At 38.6% G+C, this 21,301-nt stretch overlaps 2 protein-coding genes across 3 annotated transcripts in view; both read left to right on the forward strand.

Annotated features, from left to right (window-relative positions):
* Positions 1–19,032, forward strand: part of sspo (SCO-spondin) — an 86,913-nt gene extending 67,881 nt beyond the window's left edge. The window contains exons 92-109 of the mRNA XM_060869667.1: positions 410–546; positions 652–698; positions 800–1,063; positions 4,577–4,738; positions 4,876–4,992; positions 5,369–5,507; positions 5,670–5,866; positions 6,970–7,140; positions 8,471–8,598; positions 9,622–9,767; positions 10,189–10,235; positions 11,214–11,378; positions 11,473–11,696; positions 12,218–12,313; positions 13,702–13,762; positions 14,258–14,388; positions 15,833–15,983; positions 18,346–19,032. Coding sequence (XP_060725650.1) covers positions 410–546; positions 652–698; positions 800–1,063; positions 4,577–4,738; positions 4,876–4,992; positions 5,369–5,507; positions 5,670–5,866; positions 6,970–7,140; positions 8,471–8,598; positions 9,622–9,767; positions 10,189–10,235; positions 11,214–11,378; positions 11,473–11,696; positions 12,218–12,313; positions 13,702–13,762; positions 14,258–14,388; positions 15,833–15,983; positions 18,346–18,368 — 2,406 coding nt within the window. The 3' untranslated portion in view covers positions 18,369–19,032. The remainder of the gene's footprint in view (positions 1–409; positions 547–651; positions 699–799; positions 1,064–4,576; positions 4,739–4,875; positions 4,993–5,368; positions 5,508–5,669; positions 5,867–6,969; positions 7,141–8,470; positions 8,599–9,621; positions 9,768–10,188; positions 10,236–11,213; positions 11,379–11,472; positions 11,697–12,217; positions 12,314–13,701; positions 13,763–14,257; positions 14,389–15,832; positions 15,984–18,345) is intronic.
* A 1,954-nt stretch (positions 19,033–20,986) lies between these two features.
* Positions 20,987–21,301, forward strand: part of kcnh2b (potassium voltage-gated channel, subfamily H (eag-related), member 2b) — a 194,868-nt gene continuing 194,553 nt past the window's right edge. The window contains exon 1 of one of the 2 annotated variants that reach the window (XM_060869670.1): positions 20,987–21,088. The gene's annotated coding sequence lies outside the window, so the exon portion shown is untranslated. Of the gene's footprint in view, positions 21,160–21,301 lie in introns of both variants that reach the window. The other variant, XM_060869669.1, reaches the window with a different exon arrangement.

Here is a 21,301-nt window from a genome sequence, read left to right on the forward strand (position 1 = left end):
GTGGTCTTGACCACATCTGTAAAGTATAAATGATTACAAGTGTAAAGGTTGTTTAATATAAGTCCTGGAATATGCATTATCATTATATACTTTTATAATTAAATTTTGTTTGTTTTTTCACACAGATTAACACCTTCCTTTAGCCCTTTATTTTAAGTCTTCAGGTTTCTGTATCATTCATACAATGTGGTATATTTCTATTAACTGACTGATATTTCCAAGATTTTGAGGCTTGTGTCATCCTGTCAGCCCTACAGAGTTATTTTTTCCATGACACATATACTGTATGAGTATTTTTAATAAATATTCCAGACTACAGCCTGACATTTACTCTTTTAGTTGCTGACATTAGCTTATTAAATTATGATAAACCTTCTTCAGAACTCCATGTTCCTCTGGATGCTTGCAGGGTTTGCTGCACCAGAATGGTACATGCGTGCCTCCTGAACAGTGTGGCTGTGTTCACCTCGTCCAGCAGGACACAGGTCCACATGTCCCTGTCACTGTCCCACAGGGTGGGGTCCTCAATATTGGCTGCAGCACATGGTAAAACATTCACACTCAGCTTTTACTTATCTTGTTTCAATTTAAAAGCTTAAGAGAAAGTAAGGAAAATGACTTTTTTTTTTGTACATATGTATTGTATTTTAGTTTATGCCATAATGGATCTTTGCAGTGTGATTCCCAAGAATGTGAAGGTATGTAAAATGAAATCTATATAAAAATAAATATGGCTTAGAGTTTCCTTGAATCTTACAAGCGTATTATTTGTTACCCGCATTCTTTATTATTCTGTTAGTGTCACTCAGTGAGTGGTCAGAGTGGACCCCCTGCTCTCCATGTGTTCCTGCCTCCTCACTTCTTCACTCTGACTCTGCCATGGCTGATGATGGAGTTATCAGTAAAGGTCTTGGAATGCCTGAAACAGCTCTGGTGTCAGTGCAGAAGCGTTTTCGAACATGTCTAGATGTTGACTCTGGATTACCTGTCAGTGAAAGAGGGGGTGAGTGCTCCAAACCCCTGCAGGAGGAGAGAATCTGCCCCCAGCCTGATATCTGCAAAGGTGATCACACACAGATCTCAGATAAATCTTACACAAAATGTGAGATATCACATTTTCATTTCCAAATGTAACACTGTGTCACAACCAGGAATGGAGGGAGACAGACCCGTACGCAGGATAGCTTCAAACGAAAGGGCTTTAATAAATGAGGAAGACAAAGACAGTAAAAGACGATAACTAAAACAAAACAGATGACGACACTTAACAATGACTAGACATGACGAGGGGTAAACGTAACTAATGATTTACTAATGATTTTGCCATTGGCAACGCGGCTCACTTAAATATAAAAGACAATGATGACACAATTAGGAACAGGTGCGAAGACAGGGAGGAGCAGACGAAGGCGGGGCAGACACGTGACGAGGAACGACAACAAATGCACATGGCCAAAAAGTCCGGGCTGAGTCCTGACACACTGATACTGAAATACCTTGAGTACCAGCTGATACCAATATCCAGATATGTGTCTGTCTGTCTGTCTATCTATCTATCCTTTAGATATACCTAAAAACATAAGTCATACCTATTTAATATGCTTAAACTCTTTCACTTATTTGGCAAAACTTTTCAACTTGTTACAGTATTTCTTTATGATATTTTATCTACTGCTTGTTGCTATTCAGTACTAGCCAGTGTTGTATAAAGTATTAGAAAGCAATACTTTATAAAGTAAAAGTACTAGTATCGTGCTAGAAAAAGACTTGAAGTGAAAGTAACCTTTTAGAATATAACTCAAGTAAAAGTTTTAAAGTATCTGATATATATAGTGTACTTTTACTTTTTTGTAAAAGTCATTTTCTGATATTTAATGTACTTAAGTATTTGAAGTAAAAGTAAAAAGTAAAATTTCAGTGATTTTCGGTAGGCATAAGAGGCACTTCATCGGGTAGGAAGAATCTTTCATTCTGATGTACAGAAACATTTCTTGCAAATACAGCCAGGGGTGTAAAACGTTATCTTCTTCACCCTGTTCACCACTATTGTCGGGGTAGTCGTCTACATCGGGGTGGCCAACCTGCGGCTCTGTGTCTTTTTAATATGCGTTTTCGCTTCGCTTGAGTTCAATACGGTAATTTTGTCAAACGCACATGTGAGTGGGATGAAAATACCTCAAAGTTTCCCAGTAGGAGCAAAATCATTTGAGTAAACAATTTGTGTCAAGTTCACTCTCAAAATGGCAGGGGAAAAAAAATTTGATGATCATGTGTGCCCATGTGTATGATGCGGCTCTTGTTGCGATAACACAGTAAAAAATGTGGCTCTTGGTCTCTGACTGGTTGGACACCCTGTCCTACGATAACGGGAGGTCCTCCAGTAGATGCTTCCATGGCAGTTTCAGTTGTGCTTCTGCCTCCTTTTGGCAACATCACGCTGAAATAGAGCATGCGGACGTGCGTAATGCAATCTAGGAGCAGTGATTCGCCAAACCTCCCTTATTGCAGTCGCACACATTTCTTCTGATTTTATTTTGTAGTAATGAGTAACTAAGCTGCTTAGTGGAAATATAGCAGAGTAAAAGTATACATTTTATCTAGGAAATGTAGTGGAGTAAAAGTGAACGTTGACATAAATTTAAATAGCGAAGTAAAGTACGGATACGTGAAATTTCTACTTAAGTACAGTAACGAAGTATTTGTACTCCGTTACATTACAACACTGGTACTAGCAAATACCCAACAGCAGTCGTGAATATCAGATCAGTGGCATCTCTAATTTCAACATTTGTCTCAAAACTAACTTGTAATTAAATTCCACCAACAAAGTTTTAATACATGGCAAATTAGGCCTAATTCAAAACTACATACACTTAGCATCCGTTTTGAAAAGTTTAAGAATAACAGATATGAGTTAAAGTGATTACCAAACCTTTTAAACACTGGAGCCATATGGTAAATTGTTACTATGGTTACTGTAAGCTTTTGTGTCATAACTTTAAATTTTTCTCTCTAATTGGGTTTTTATCCCTATAACTTTAAAAAAAAATACCTAATATATTTGTCACCAAAATGACATGGAAATCCTGTCTTGCTACAAATATCACGCTGTTAATGAGTCCGTTTATCCTGTGAAACCTTTTAGCTAAGTGTGACGTCTAACCACAGTGGGTGTCAGGTTTGATCAAGTTTTTGGATAGCTTTGTGCTGTAGAGATTTGAACATAAGCCTAATCAGTTCAGTTTGTAATCAGACACCAGCTGTCACAATGTGTCACAGAAAGAGTGGAATCTGTAAATACAGTTTTCTCTTTTTTCAATTTAAAATAGCTGAACATTATTGTTTATTTAGAGATGAGTGCAAAATTTCACAATTTGAAAGCAAGCTTTTTCCAATACATATATTTATTTGCCTACCCTGCACTCATCATAAGGGAGTTTTGATTAATTATGTTGGCTTTGTAGAAGCCAACATTCTGTTTTCCTATTTAAGCTTAGTCAAAAATTTATAAAATTTAATGCAGCCTAGGGCTTTCGAGCCACATGCACCAAATTCGGATATGTTGTAGATCGTGGTCTGATGTTTGTTGCTATTACTTTTCTAAGCGATCTGAGTACCGGTACTTCCGGTACCGGGTCTCAAAATGGCCTTTTTTCCCATAGACTCCCATTATAAACTTTGGAGGTTTATAACTCGGCACGCTTTTGAACTATCTACACCAAACTTGGCCAGCTCCTTTAGGGTGATACTCTAAACAAACTTTTAAATTGGTGTACCGACTGGCCTTCCGGTTGTGCCACAGCATACATCATCAACAGCATCATCAGAATACACGTGAGGAAGTTCCCCTCAGTGTTCTGAGTGTTTTGATATGTCACATGTCCATGTTGTAAAAAGTTTTTTGATTTTGCATATTTTGGGGGCGGCCACTGAGGGGAACTTCCTCACATGTATTCTGATGACGTCACGTGAAAATAAAAAATTTTGCACAATATGGGCATGTGACATATCAAAACACTCAGCCTAAGGAGGGGAACTTCTTCAGGAGAATTCGGATGACATCACATGCTTGTCTCCACTTGCCTCCAAATGTTTTGGCACCCTATCTTTCTGTCCACTTGCCTCCAAAAGTAAGACTGACCCTTATGTCCACTCACCTCCAAAAAGCACCGGCCTTTGCGAATACTTGCCTTGTCAAAGCCAACATCAAAGTTTGTCGCGACGAACTTTACAAATCTAGTTAAGGCTTAATGTTCTTTTGTAAGTGCAAGGAAATGTGTCAAAATTATTTTGCAGATGAAAATAAAATACTAAAATATTTATTCCTTAGATCTGTGTCCCCCAAGAACAAAATCCTTACCAAGGAAGAATAAAATGAAATGCTGAAGTCATTTTGCCAAGATTTTACACATCAACGGTTTAGTTACATTGATGGACATGACTGGGGAAAAATGCCAAAAATTCTGTGTCAGGGGTTGTATGGAAAATATGCTTTACGCTATGAAGGGCATTATAAAAAAAAAACTTTAGATCGTCCGTGCTCAAGTGTGTGACATTGATGTGTTGTCATCTGTAGACCCATGTCAGTGGAGTGTGTGGGGGCAGTGGAGTGTGTGTCAGGAGCCATGTAGTGGAGGATTCCGCCAGCGTGAGCGAATAGCCCTGGCAACAACCCTTGGACCACAATGTACACAACGGCAGAGCCAATCACAGAGCTGCAACACCGGCCTCTGTCCAAGTATGTACTTAAATACACATACTGTACAAGGACATGCATCCTGTATATAGTATGATAACAGATGTCAAACACAAAGGTTATTGTTTTGTTAAACTAAAATATGCATTATTTTACTGAGACACTGTGTCTGCACACAGGCGAGCGCTGTGAAGACAGGGACCGGGTCTACGAGGCATCCTGTGCCAATCAGTGTCCTCGTAGCTGTGCTGACCTGTGGGAGCATGTGCAATGTCTGCAGGGAGTCTGTCACCCAGGTAGAGACACCACATGTCCTTAAAGTAACACTAACAAATCACAAATCACATCAAAATGTTACTGATTTTTAAAATGTTACTGGTTTCAATGACAAGTTACTACACACTGTCAATCTTTCCAAAACACACCCCACTATGGAAGCTTTTAAAGACATGAGCTATTTGTGTGTGTGTTTAAGTGATTCTTGCAGGTTTTCAGAATTTCAGCACATGTTAAAAAGTAAACATGAAATTGACAATAAAATAGTGGCTCATTCTGGAGGTTCATTCTCCAGAAGTACTAATTATAGAAACTGGAGGTAACAATACACAGTAAACATTTTTTTGTGAATGAAGCTATAGATTATATTCTATATTTATTTACTCGTGTGTGCAGGTTGTAGGTGTCCTGACGGTTGGTTGCTGCAGGACCGTGAGTGTGTGAGAGTGTCAGAATGTCGCTGTGGCGTTCCTACAAAGAACGGCACACTGGAGGTTACACCTGGACAGAATGTCACGGTGGAATGCAACAACTGGTGAGAGCGTGCACAGACATAAAAACATACAGGTTTACGTTAAAGTTTAAATCATGATATGAAGTAATATTGTGTTCCACTGTGACGATGCTACTAAATGCTACTACAAAAGACATGGATTTTGAATTGGAAGCTAAAATGTTTTATGTTTAACGTGTGTAGTGTGTGTATGAATGGGTCACTGGTGTGTACGGACCGGCCCTGCCCAGCGTATGGGGCATGGAGTTCCTGGAGTGAGTGCTCAGTGTCATGTGGGACAGGACAAAGGACACGAACACGTCGCTGCACACACACACCTGGTGGTCCTAGCTGTGGAGAGACCATTCAGAGTGAAATCTGCACTCTGTCTTCATGTCCAGGTAGCTAATTCACAATACACACAAACAGAGACATACACTATATGTCATGAGTTCTCACCCATCCAACTAAAAAAAAAATCAACATATCTAATCTAACCTAATCTAATAAATGAAGAAGTAATGTTTTTTAAGGGTAGCAAGAAAAAATTAAGAGCTATCACCATGATATTATGTATAAAAGAAGCTTGCACTCATATTTCTTCCTTATAGTACAAATAAATTGATATTGATGGTAATTGACATAATTCTTCTGGTTTAATCATTGCTCTGTTGTTTCTAATATTCAGTAAAGAAACATTACAGCGATGACTTAAATTACCACAAGTTGGACAGACTTATTCCACCCTGTGCCACTCATGTGACCCTGAATTGCAATTAAATTCATTTCTTTTATGGGCAAATAGCATATACTGTACCATCATGTTTATTTATGTACCTGAATTTATTGTTGAGCCATTTACTTGTTTCACATTCACAGTTATTTATTCATTCATTGATCTTTTCATCTGAGAGCCTTGTCATTATTTATAGATTATGATTTATTGCATGTAAAATTTCACTACAGTTTAGTATTTTAGACTGAAGTTACATTTACATTGCAATACTTTACAGAAAAATCGTTCTGTACACTTTACGTTTGGTTTATTTTTGCTCATTACATTCTCCATAAACTACTATGTTTTACTATGTTTATTATATTGTTACATGTCTATGAAGTTTTTACTATATTCTGTTTTTTCTATATTTTATTATATTCTGTTTCTCTATTTTTTCTGTTGTTCATTGTTGCACTGTGGGACGAGTAACTAAGAGAAACCATTACATCACTCATATGTAATATGAATGTGTCATTACATCACATGTATGTAATGGGTATGTAAGAAATAAGGAGCTGTAAATCATTTATCAGATGCCCTTAACCAAAGCAACTGGTAAACAAGCAGTTGAGGCTTAAAGGGCCTTGACAAGGACGCAGCTTGGTAGTGATAGGATCTGAACTCATGACCTTCTGATGAGTAGTCTAAGCATTTTACTCACTGAGGTATCACAAATGTGCTGTATGCTGCCAAGTTCTGCTCTAATTCAGTGTTGTGCACTGTTAGCTGACTGCGTGCTGAGTGAGTGGTCCTCCTGGAGTGAGTGCAGCGTCTCCTGTGGTGGAGGAGTGTCAGTGCGCAGGAAGACTATTCTACAAAGGTCTGAGCCTGGAGGAGAGGCCTGCTTGACTCCTATTGAGCAGCACACTGCCTGCAACACCAACAGCTGTCTGCCTGGTGAGAAAAATGTGCACAGACATATGTTCATCATCAACATCATCAATGCCCCATTCCCCCTTGACTTTGAACAAATTACCAGGTCGGTTGATATTCATTCGTTTATTTATATATTAATTATTTTATCTTGGTCAAGGTTGAGGTGCACACAGAGCCTATGCCATGAACACTGTTTGTGTTGCTTGAATACACCTCGAATAGGATTCCAATCTATTGCAGTGTTAAATTGTTTACTTTAAATTAAACCTAGGGTGCACCTCAAGGAATTAGTATATCACATACTTAATTTCAGATACTGGTAAGAACCCTGGTTTACTACACATCAAGACATTGACGATTCAATTTCCGGTGACATTCAAATTTCCTCATCAGTCACTGAGAAAACATAAATATTGTTAGACTCAAACAAACTTCATATAGAACATCTAATAAAGTAAATATAACTAATCATTTGAAAGCTAAAGCAACAGTAACAAACTACTTGCATTTGTAGACAAAGCTGGCTGAGTGTATTTTTTTGTGTTTATGTATATATATATATACACACACACACACACACACACATATATATATATATATGGTAGCATCACCGGAGAATAGTGTCATTGTAGTAGATGACAAGATTTCTTCTTAAAGTTTCTTCTTAAAGGTAAATCATGGAGTTCAGATTAAAATTGTGCTTCCAGATTTTCTGTTATCAAAGACACTAAATTCATCCAACCAGACCATTAAATAGAAATTATAATAGTGGTAGATTGTGAAAAGATTCCTGGGCACATCTAAGCAGAGATCTGCTTTAAACAAATAGCCCATTAACTACTTTATTGGCTTTCTAGTATAAACACTTCCTCTGAAGTTTGGCTTAGTCCTGTAATATATATGAGCCTGTTTCTGTTATACAATTATCTGCCAGCATTTGATAACCCTTGTTTAACCTTTCTGACTAGCTAAGCTCCAGTAATGTGGCTTTTATCCACTGCTCTGTCCCTCTGATACCTAAAAGAAATGAGGTCTTCAGCTGTTGTCATTTTTATAATTTGTAGTGCTGGATTCTAACAGACCATGATTTGACAAGCCAAATTTAAAGCTGTAAGATAAAAAAAATGAATGTTTTCTCAAGAGTATTAGTGAGAGTGGTGCTGTTGCGATATTCATAAAGGTGACTCAGCATTAGGCTTTAAACTTATATCTTTAGCTTTCATTATAGCTGCCAATTTTCTTATCTAAATAAGATAGCCAGTGGGTAATCTTTGTGATTAAATTTAAAGAGCATGATTTTTCTTAATAATGATTTTTCCATTTTCCCCTCATCTCTCTTCCCATATATCAGAGTGTCCTCTGGGTCAGGTGTTCAGTCAATGTGCAGGTTCATGCCCGCTTTCCTGCCAGGATCTGTGGCCTGAAAGCCAGTGTGTGTCGGGCCCCTGCAGCCCAGGCTGCTCCTGTCCTCCTAACATGGTGAGAAAAGCCTTATACTAAAAAGAAATGCCTCAAAACAGCACTTTACTCAAGACAAATATAAATAGAACAGCACTATCTTCCCAAATACAAGCAAACAGTTTTATATTTAACCCAGATACAATATAATAGCTTTATACTATTCCCATATGCCTTGAAATAGCTCTACAGTTAGCCCAAATCTCTAGAAACAGATTCTTACTAAATCTAAATGCCAAATGCTTTGTAACATCTCTGTGCTTAATTATGTGCTGAATACCTTGGGACAGCTGTATACTCATCCCAAATGCAACGGCACAGCTTTATGCTCTACCAGAACACCATGAAAGGATTTTGCATTCAACTAAAGTGCCTTTGGAACAGCTTCTTTAAGAAAGCTTAACACTAAACCCAAATTCTTCAGCTCCATGCTAAATCTGAATACCTTACAACAGCTCTAGACTCATCACAAATGCAATAAAACAGCTTTAAACCAAAATGCCCCAGAAGAATTCTAAAATCAGCCTCAGACTAGATTTATACTCAACCTGAATGCACTGGAAAAGCTTTCTACTCAACCAGACTTATTTACCTCAATGAGTCACCTTGACACTCAACCCCATTGCTTAAGACAGCTTTATACACATGCTCAATACCACTGCTCTCAACCAAACACCGAAATGCTAAATGCAGAAATATACACAACTAAAACATCTGAGAAGTCATATTCCAAGTGCCAAACTCAACTCTTCCTATTTTTCTACTAGCTTACAGTTCCATTCCTTTTTTCTCATTTAGATTTTCTTTGCTTGTAATACATCACTTAGCAAATGTCTTACTATGTACACACTCCAATGCTGACATAATCCAGAAACTGTAGAATGTATTTTATATATAAAAGATACAGTATATTTTAAAGAATATATGTATATAAAGCTTTCCCCTGAACCACTGATAAATACAGGATTGCTATCTACACTCAAGATAATCATATTAGTAGAAACACGTAACAGTGCAAACAGCTGTGTTGTTATTTCCTCTCAGGTTACGCTTAATGGATCATGCATGCCTTACTCTGAGTGCCCTTGTTCTTCACTCTCTCTGCCACTGGGATTGGCCAATGTCACACTGGACCTCCTACAGGACGAGTTTCCCCCTGGAACCATTATACCACATCTCTGCAATGCCTGGTAATGATTTGCACTCAGTCACCATCCCTTGTTTTCATTTCTTTTCCTATTGGGATAGAGAATATTTCTGAGAGCTTATCGATTGTGAATATGTGCGATATGTCATGTGGGCACTAAAAGGATGTTGAGGGAGATGGGGTGAAAATGAATCGGTGTACGGGCTTTACATCAAATGATTTTCGCACCCAAACATTAAGCTGGGTTATGGCAGGCCTGAGAGAAAGATGGGCATATGGTGGCAGCTTAAAATGATTGCCTCTCCCATTCAACAGTCTGGGTAGAGTGGTCGTTTTCATATAATGGATTTGTTGAGGGATTTGGCCATTATACTGTAGCGCACAAACAAAACAAGTGCATTGGTAGATTGAAGTATGTGACTAATTCAAATTTTCTGTGTGCTGTCTGTCTTCTGTGCATAAAGTGTGTGTGAAAATGGAGTATTCAACTGCACGGAGGACTCATGTAATGGTGAGTGTCATTACCTTGTCTCTTTACTGCATTTTGCTATGATAGCTAGGCAGAAAGTTCCGGTGCCTATTTACACAGTAAACCTGCTTAGTGAAGAAAATCAGCAAGTGTTTCAAAGCTTGCCAAGAAGATATACAGGGCATATAGTTTGATTCTAATGGTGGCAACCTAAACTTTTTTACTTTCCTGTGAACATTTGCAGAATTAATTCATTCAACATTATTAACTGCCTGGTCAGGATCATGGTATAGATATGAAATTACAAATCATGAAAAACATCATGTCTCTTTTGCAAACTACTGACCACTAATTTTGGCTACACATTTGTATATGTTTTGGGAAATCGAACTAACTATGTGTCAAAGTATTACAGAAAATGACAAAAAAACAAGTTATAACTGCAGGGGATTCTATACTTAATAGTATTAGAATATTGAGCTAAAGTGATTTAGATGAGGTTGAGGAACTGTTGGAATTACCACGCTAACAGTGCTCGAATTTCTACCCTGGGTTTTTCTTTTTTTTCTAGAATTTCCAAGTGCATAGTGATTAGGATTCTTTTTAAATAAAATTTCATGGATTAAGAACAAAAAAGTTGTAGACTAGGAAACACCCTCTTCTGGTTGGATTTAAATACATATACAGGTATGGTTATATGGAGCACTAAAGAGATACTGATACAGCTAACGGTATTGCATTTACAGCCCTGAAGCATATGCTACATCATTGCTGTCAAGATGAAATCACTGTCTTGCCGACTGTAATGATTTCTGAGTGCCCTTGAAATGTCTTCATTATATAATTATTGTGAAACTCTACAATCACATTAGCAAGTGACAGACAGCCATTGATTTCCTGGTTCAGTTTGAGTGTGTGAAAGCTGAAAGTGAAAGTGTGAAGGCTCTGAATTGCATTGCAGAATATAGACTATAAAGAGCATGTTTACGGTATATGATGATGTATACGTGTCTGTTTTAGTGGACTGTGAATGGAGCAGCTGGTCTGAGTGGAGTTCATGTTCGGTGTCGTGTGGCTCTGGAATGCAGCGTTCTAGTCGCTCTGTAGTGCAGCACAGGCAGTATGGAGGACGTGAGTGTGAAGGCCACAGTCACAGGAGCAGAGAGTGCACAGGACCTGACTGTGGTAAGAATCAAAAACACAACACCAAGAGCAATTATGTAGGCTTTTTGTGTATGTGTTGTCCATGCTGCATCTTTATTTTGTGCGTGTGCTGTAGTGTGTCCAGAGGGAGAGCGTTGGAGAAGGAGCACGTCTGAGTCAGAGCGTGTGTGTGACAAAGGGTGTGTGGACATGTACAGCGCTGAACCGCTAAATTGCACTGAAGTGAGCACGCTCTCCGAGGGCTGCGTGTGTGAGGACGAGCGCTATCGTGACGCCGAGGGCCGGTGTGTGATTCCAGCTCTCTGTCAGTGCGAGGGGGAGGACGGCATACTGCGAGAGGTGTATACACAAACACACACTCTTTTTAAAATGCTGCCAGGTTTGACTATCTCTAGGCAAACCAAAATAAATGCTTGTACACTCACACAAATTAGCAAACGTGCATGGCATAGTCTTACAGCTAGCGCTTTAGAGCCATCAATTCACTCCCCCGAAACAGTCATACACCCCAGAGCGATGCACAGAACCATCCATCAACAACACTACAGCTTTCCTTTTGTGCTTTAATTGTATTACTGCTTTCTTTGTGTATTTATCCTTCAAGGGGTCTCATTATCGGACCTGATGGATAGCTCTTCAGTGCATTGCTTATAATTACATTTATTAATAATGCATAAAATCTCAGAACAGAACATACAGTACAGTATGTTTTATGGGTATGACTTAATTAAACCAGAAATTAATACATTTTATAACTTCTGTATTATTTTGTGCATAATGTTTGTGTGTGTGTGTGTGTGTGTGTGTGTGTGTGTGTGTGTGTGTGTGTGTGTGTGTGTGTGTGTGTGTGTGTATTCCAGGCTGGCTCTGAGTGGGAAGAAGCGTGCCAAACTTGTCGCTGTGTAAATGGCCTTAAGCAGTGTAAAGCCAGCTGCCCTCCACTTCTGTGTGATGAGGTGAGAAATCCACAGGGCTTTCTACAGATATTTATTCACCTGTAACTTTGTCCAGGTTGATTTATTAGAAAACTTTTTTTTTAAATCTCCCCTGCACAACTTTTTATATTATTGGCATACTGTGCAGCTTTGCACCATTAAAACATGCAACAATTGTAAACCATATTGTAGGTATTGCATCAGAAAGTGCCCTTAGTGTGAAAGAAGTCCCAGGAGAGCAGCAGATGCTGCTGGTTAGATTGACTCGCTGTCCAGGCTATTGGTCCGGTCACACAGTGGATCCCAGATGGCATTTCTGCTGTCACCCCACACCACATTCTTAGAGAAAGCACATGTCCTGCTCTCCCTAGGGCTCAACACCTCCTCTGTGCTGCTATAAACATGAGCTTGCTGCTTAAAAAAATGTTTTGTTAGTATCAGGAATTATTCAGGAGTTGTATTCTATAACGGTCTTAAAACTAATCAGTCATAGCATAAAAGCTTTTTTTTAAACCTATTTATAAAATGAAAACCTCAACTAAAGAAACCTTTATTTAAAATTCTTACCATTTTTTTTAAGACTTAATCTTAACTGATTAAAAAATGCCCTGAATAATTCACCCTGTCTATGTGAGCCCTGGGACGTGCTTAGTTCTGTAGAGAAAAACGTGATGTAAACTTACAAATCCTGGATATTTGTACTATTTTTCTGGATATTTGATATTGCAAATTGATAACACTGCCAAAAAAAAAAATTAAATGATATTCATTGTGTATATTAAAGCAAAAACCAAAGAATTAGGATATTTGTGACAAGAATGTACGAATCAAATCTCATGGATCAATTGGCGGATAGTTCTTAATTTTATTTACATTTAAGGGGACCGCTAGTTAAATCAGCTCTATAAGGGTATTTTCAAAAATTTTAAAAATTTAGAACTTAACTTAGAAGAATTTAGAATATTCTTTTATATATATATATATATATATATATATATATATATATATATATATATACTGTATATATATATGTGTGTGTTTATGAATATAGTCTTTAAAAAACTTCCCAGAATTCCCAAAAAGTGTTGCTGTCATTCACTCTGCCATTGTGTTATGTGTTATATAATCTTTCTTACATTATGTCACTTTCCTATTTAAGACTTAAAATCCTCCTGCCATTCTTTTTTTTATATGGGCATTTTAACCTCAAACGTCCTCTCATACATTCACCACTCCCAAAGGCAGAGCTGTAACAGGGCGCAGAGGGAGTTGGGAATGTTATGGCTGTCGCTGCCTGATGGCTCATCCTTCTGCTATGGTCCCTCTCTGGAGAAAAGAAGTGTGTTATTCTGAGTTTCTTATTGCTGACTCTGCCCCTTTGCTTTGTTTATCCGCTGTGCTGTGCCCAGGGTGAAGTCAAAGTGCTGGAGGATGGACAGTGTTGCCCTGTCTGCAGGAAAGCGTACACAGGTAGGAATGGCCAATGTCTTACATCAACTTTGACATAGACTTCTATTAGTGCTACTCTCTGGCCTCTGTGGAAATGCTGAGCTTTGTCAGCCATTCCGGTGGATCTGTGTGCAAAGGATGACAAGTTTGTTGCACACTATTAACTCTGGTGTGTGTGTATAAAAGATTTTCAGATCTCATGTGCTGTTTTCTAGATTTGAATTGAACTGAAGTGGATGACTCAACAGAAAAGTTTTAAGCACTAGAAATTTCGTTTTTTTACAAACAGATGTCCAAGGAGTCATTTCGTCAGCAGAATTCTTTTCTAAAAACTAGCAGCTCTACAATCAGGACACTGATGTAGGAAAAATATGGAAAAATGACAATTATAAATGCTCTGAACTAAACTTCATTCTATTCAGGATTTAAATTACCCCAACTCAATCATCAAAATGTTGACATTTCTATACCTCATCCGTTCTGTTTTGTCATTTTCTCTCTTTTATCTGCCTGCAGAAGATCCACTCACTCAGTGTCATCACCACACTGAGATCAGGAACATCACTAAGGGTGATTGCCGCCTGGACAATGTGGAGGTCAGCTTCTGTAGGGGGCACTGTTTGTCCGGAACGGATGTCATTCTAGAGGTACAGAACTACTCTTATATGCACTCTATTCTTAGAACTAATCTTCTACTGGTAGATGTCTAACTGACACGCCAATAGCAGAAACTCTAATATTTGGTTCACTACAGTCAGTTTACTATCTCAAACTAGTCTAAGGATGCCAGAAGTTCCAACCATTTAATCTCTTTCAGCTCCTAACACACTTGTACCTGTATGTTTATAATATTAACATATGCTGAAAAATAGATGTCATGTTTTAAAGATTTTTGTACTTAATCATTTAACAGTGTTTGGTAGTTTTAACAAATTAGACCCATACGCAGGAATAAAACCAGGTGCTGGCAGACCAAAGATAGACACAAAAGGGCAGGTATAAATACAACGACACATTAAAGTATAAATACAAACAGCTGAACACAATCACATAACATTAAATAAGGACTAACAATCCCCTGCCAGCACCCCCTCTGGTGGACTGGCAATGAATTGTCCCCATAGTCCTTACAGTCATTTAATCTAATCTAATCTAATCTAATCTAATCTAATCTAATCTAATCTAACAATCCTGACTACGTGAACCTGAGTTTTTCTATCATTTTTTCTATCTATCTAGCAATTAGCTGTCATTGGTATGTCAAGTATGATGTAAAAACCTCAAATAACCATTGTAAAACTATAGTGTGTCATAGTTCAGGTTTTTTTTCATAATGACTAGACCAATAAAGTCAGTGGAAGTGGAATACCTGGTCTTAAATCAACCGTCTCTCTGAGCGATGGTATATAGTAATACAGACCTAGATCTCCATGTGTGGGATCAAAAATCAACAATGACTCATCATCAAATCTGATTTGTCATTGCAAGGTTCCTCTTGAGCCAAAACTTCTAATCTGGGCGATTCTATCTTTGTGTCTCTGTTTGCTGCAACTGTTAAAAATATGTTTCAGCTCAGAAAGTCTCTCAAGTTACCATGGCGACGAGAAGCAGAGCACTCGCAACCATATAGATCTCATGTTTGTTAGTTCTAACACCAAAAGCACATCTTGTTCCACTGTTGTTTTTCCTCATTCATACTCCTCCCAGGACTCTCAACTGAATCCTTGTCTCTGTGTGCTTGAAAACATAATGTCCCTCATCCTGAGCATTACTATAAATTATAACACGCTTGAGATGAGAGCTCAGGGAAGTAAATGTTCCATGAATCTAATATTTGGATTGTTGGTGATTGTGGTTTTGCTCTTTCATATTTCTTTCACCTCCTGTTGTCTCTGTCATTTCCAGTCTTTTGTCTCTCTGCTGTTTGTTCTCTTCTTTCCTTTTCTCTTCCTGCTTATCTTCAGTCAGTTTATCTTCCTGCTTGTGTATACACCCCTCTCCTTTACATGCTGTCCTTTCTTCTTTTTTATTGCATCTGTCTTTAATTCACTTCAATGTGTGTGTGTGTGTGTGTGTGTGTGTGTCTGTCAGGAGCCCTACCTACAAGCTGTGTGTGACTGCTGTAGTTACAGGCTGGACCCCCAGACTCCTGTGCGCTTCCTCAGCCTGCATTGTTCTAGTGGAGAAAGCGAGCCTGTGGTGCTGCCCGTCATACAGAGTTGCGAGTGTACCAGCTGTCAGGGTGGGTACAGGCACAGTGTGACCACATAGACACTGAGCCATGGCTTAAACAATTACATGTACACACAAGAGTAATGACATGAGAACTAGCTCAACTAATTGGGTTCACTCTCAGAGAAATGATGGACATATGAAGAGACTGTTTCTGTAGAAACTGTTTGCACAACATCCTTTCATATTTGTTGAAAATTGTTTCAATTAGTCCTTGTATTGATGAACTGCATTTTAAACACTCATATTTACAATTTTGAAATATTTCAATACTTGAAAATATTGACTTGACATTCAAACCCCACCATGAACAATATTTGTAAGTATACACTCGACTGTAAAAAGCCCTGAAAGTCAAATTAATGGGTCAATATGCTTTGAAACATTTAAAATATTTTGTTAAATGTGTGATCAGTATTTATACCAATATCTGCCAAAGGTTTCCTGATATTCTATTTACCTAATTTTTCCTGCCACTTTTATGAAAAGCAGCTCACAAAATGGGTCTTGTTTATGGTATTAAAAAGCTAATGATAAACTAATTTCTTTACCACTGAACTAATCACTGTAGCATGCAAAAAAAGCTGTGCACCAGTAACATTAAACCAACCAGGACAAGAATAAAGTACTGAAACATGAATGTGAAAATTATATAATGTAATTAATGCATTAATACAAATTAGAGAATATTTTGCACCCTTGTCTGTCTGTGCATGCTAATTATTCTGTTTACTCATGTCAGCAATCAGGCCAAAGAGGCACAAGACAAAAGGTATATAAATGAAAACTAATCAGGAAGACATTAGGAACAGGTGTGAGAGGCAGGAAGACATTAAAGAAAGGGCAGGTCAAAAACACGTGAATATGGATCGGAAATAAAAACACATGGCACAAGTCCCACATTGCCAGAAAACCCCCCACTCCAATGTTCTGGCAGGGAATTGTCCAAGCACGACCATGACAAGTCAGTGTTATTGTATCACTCTGGATAAGGGCGTCTGCCAAATTCCATCTGCTAAATGCTGTAAACATAAGTGTTAGATTGTCAGTGAGTGCCCTGGTCAGTGCATGTGGTGCAGCACTTGGTAGGGACTGGATTGTGTACTGTTAAGTAATAGATTGATTAATGCTAGTCGCAGCATCAATGTGCGTCACATCTTCCTGAAACATTGGAGTTTAAATATACTATATCAAATGAAAAACAATTGCAAAAGTCTATAAAGAGTATGCTTTTTCTAGTTGTTGAAAATACTTATTCATTGGACAACTAAAAATAACAAACTAATAATCTGAAAACCACAAATCCTGTCAGAAAACAGGTGCCTCCTCAAGAACAACAAACAGACCAAAATGTGGGGCTAGCAGACAGACTGGGGTTTTACTTTTGACAAAAATACAAAAGACATACAGAGAAAAACACTAGGAAGAAAACTAACAATATAAAACCAGGGTACTGCAAACAAAAGATGCACACACCTACAAGGCCTCAGCAAACAATACACTCATGCCAACTGGTATAAATAGGGGAGGTAATTAGAGACATATAAGGGACAGGTGTGCAGAGGTGGGAACGGGATAATGATTGGACAAAACAAACACACGTGACCACAGAAGAAAATCAAAAACACATGGCACAAGACACAAACAAACCCCTGCTTTAGTGCCCCCTAGTGTACAGGCAGGAAATAGTCCAACCCATCCATGACAAAGCTCTTCTTATGAGTGCAAGGCCTAGTGAATTGTCCACTGCTGTTCTGCATTTACCTTGTCTATTTTTTGCTGTAATAAACACCCGTTGACTGTATAACTGTCAGAAAGCTGACTCAGTAAATCACACACCACATTACATGTGCTATACTCATTGAAACACTCAAAACAACCGATTTCAGCAGTTCCCTGTGTTACACACGAGCTTGAATCTCTACTGTATCAATGATATTCACTCCCTGTTGTCGTGACAACCTCCCCCTCCCTCTTTTCATTTACCATCCTGGCTCTTTGTAGAAACTGTACTACTCTCATCATTTGCTTTTCGAGCATGCGTAATTGTACCAGGGTCTCCCCCTACTTTCCACCGATTACACATTAGGCCATTCATCAATGTGCCTGATTGCCCTGGCTAATTGAATAGCGGTCGTTCGATGGCTCACATTTGTCACTGTGTGGTGTTACAAAGCCACACTTACTCTATAATGGTTTTAGAAACAGGACTGGAAGTGAAATGTTTTATGTATGTTGCGGAATGGACTTGGAATGGACTATCCTGATTTTTGTACTTGATCAGTAAAGTGACATCGACAAACAGCACATGATACTCGACTTACTATTTGGCTGCTCCTGATTTAATGTTCCCCCATACCTTTTTCTCACAGGAGGAGATCTGGCCAAACGTTAAAAACTTTTGGAGGAGCTGACACCTTGGGAGAAGAAAGAAGTCAAATCTTTTGAACATCTCCAGTATAATTTTAAGTAGCTTGTAGTCATTATATGACTGAATAATTTTATAGAGTACATTCTGAAGCTCTCAGACAACTGTACAGGTTTTAAATTATGGCTTTTATGTCTTAAAGTCTTAATATCTTTTATGTCTTTTAGTCTCTCACTTCCTCTTACCTTACATACACACATTACATATTCTGTATCGACAATGCATTTATACATAAATAGTCATAAACCTAAAGAAATATCAATAATAAAAAGGAAAAATAAGGATGTGTGTGCGCATATGTGTGTGTGAAACTTTACAGAAAGATAATCTGACCGGTGGATCTGCTACCCCTAGTCTGACAACACAAATTAAATATAGTTATATATGATATCCATACAACTGTTCATCCTTCTTTCTGCTGCATGACTCACTACAAAAGCTGGAGTCAGATATAGATCGCTAATGACTGCAGATCTTCTAAAGCACCTGACTAGGAGGGTAAAAAAGTGGTTGAACATTACAGCTGTGGTCTGTACAGGAAATGCAAACACACCAGGTATTATATTTCATTTTCAAAAGAAAAATTGTCATTTTTGATGTATCATATGCTTTGGGCTTATCCTTGGATGTGTCATATTTCAAGTGCTGAAGCTTTAATTACTGCCATTAAAAAAAGCACCATTTAAATATTGGCTCATCGTTCTAGTTTCTGGCAGTCTTGAATATGAGCACAGACTTGTGGAAGATTTCACAAGACAAAGGTCTAACTAATATAGTTAGAAAAGTAGACTCATTTCTGCCATTATATACAGCATATATGGAACATAGCTATGGCATGCTCTCACTCACTTTCTACCGCATATCCGAACTACCTCGGGTCACGGGGAGCCTGTGCCTATCTCAGGCGTCATCGGGCATCAAGGAAGGATACGCCCTGGATGGAGGGCCACCCCATCGCAGGGCACACACACACACTCTCATTCACTCACACACTACAGACAATTTTCCAGAGATGCCAGTCAACCTACCATGCATGTCTTTGGACCGGGGGAGGAAACCAGAGCACCCAGAGGAAACCCCTGAGGCACGCACAAGGCGGAGGCGGGAATCGAACCCCCAACCCTGGAGGTGTGAGGCGAACGTGCTAACCACTAAGCCACCGTGCCCCGCTATGGCATGCTGTTAGATTAAATAATCAGAAGTTACCAAGGAGGTCTCTCCAAAAGGTTTTATTCCTAATTTACCACACCAAAATGCCAATGATTAGAATTGCTACACTTCCTTTTCCCCCACTTATATTTACATTTAATGTTGTGGAATATCCACAGGTGAGTTCTTGATATCACGTATGTAATAGCAAAAATAAACAGTTGTTCCATATCCAGCCTCTGTTTTCACTCTCTCGAGTAAAAAAAAAAAAGAAAAAAAGCACTTATGAAGACTTAGAGCTGTTCCTTGAACTGAAATATTTTGACACTGGAGGCTCCTTCATAAAACATAAAACATCTCCTTCCCTAAACCATTTCTTCATTGAAAACTTCATATCAGCGATTTCTGTGATTTTCTTTGTCAAAAAAAAAACATTTTTTAACTTCATGTAGATTATATAGAGCATCTGTCATGTAAAGTCATTAGCTATTACTATGTAAAACATCATATTTTGGAGTGCACTGATTAAAAACATGTGATTTTATAGCTGGAACCACTGTCAGAAAACAGCAATTCAGCAACAATTCAATCAATGCAACACCTTATGTTCGTTTGAAAAATCCGTAAGTCGTATTGACAATGCAATAGAGTAAAATTTGATAAATAAAAAAAGAAAAAAGAAAAGGTTGTGCATGACACTAAAATGTAAATGTATACTGTGTGTGTGTGTGTGTGTGTGTGTAGTCCAGCTCGTCTCATTAATTCTGTCTTCGTTGTTTGTATGTACACTGTGTATATTTTGTCAGAGATTAGTGAGGGATGTGTGTGTATAGTTCAGCTCTTCTCATTAATTCTGTCTTTGTAGTTTGTGTATATGTGTGTGTGTGTGTGTGTGTGTGTGTGTGTGTGTGTATGTGTGTGTGTGTGTGTGTGTGGGGGGGGGGTATTTGTGGATAGAGGAGGAGTAGGGTGTAACACTGAGAAGCTGGAAGATCTCACCGGTGGCCTCCCGGCGCGGTCCTGCCTAAATAAGGGAGTGAGGAGGGAGAAGGCCACAGTGCGCCCCCTAGTGGAGACACGGGATCTAACCTCGAATCCCTTGACCTACGTAGGAAAGCCTGGAAGCCTTTTTTTTAATCTTTCCAAAAAGATTGAAAGCGCACCATCACGACATAACCTGTATCAGTGAAATAGAAATAGGTCTTAGACGAAAATGCAGTTGAGCTTATTGCGCTTTTGCCTTGCTTTTTGCCCCAAAATAAATAGCAGCCAATTTCACACACAAAAAAAAAGGTAAACGAAAATGGCTTTGACCTAAAACACACCATAAAACACTAAAGTGAAAGCTGATATAAATGGTGTACATATTATTTTGCCACAATGCTCAGTACAGTATCACTGTGAGGGTTTGAGACACAGCCCACCTCCCAACGTTTCGGTAGGGAAACCCCACGTCCACGCCACGGTGACGTAGCAGATACAGTGTGTGTGGCGGTGAAAACCCTACAGCTGCGTCCATCAACCAAACAAAGCACATTGTAAGTCCGTCACGTAGCCTGTACACACTCACTCACGCTTACACACGCAGACCAGTGCAGCCGGGAGCGAGGTGAGGCGGCATGTTTTGTTTGAGCTCTTCTGTTCCTTTTAAACCACATATTGATCCAGGCTTCATTATACTTCACTATTGTGTCGCGTTTTCTTTCCTATCACCAGTATTATTAAGAGGTGCAGCTAGATTAACAATAGTC

This window comes from Tachysurus vachellii, chromosome 5 (assembly GCF_030014155.1).
Source record: "Tachysurus vachellii isolate PV-2020 chromosome 5, HZAU_Pvac_v1, whole genome shotgun sequence".
NCBI classification, from domain to species: domain Eukaryota; kingdom Metazoa; phylum Chordata; class Actinopteri; order Siluriformes; family Bagridae; genus Tachysurus; species Tachysurus vachellii.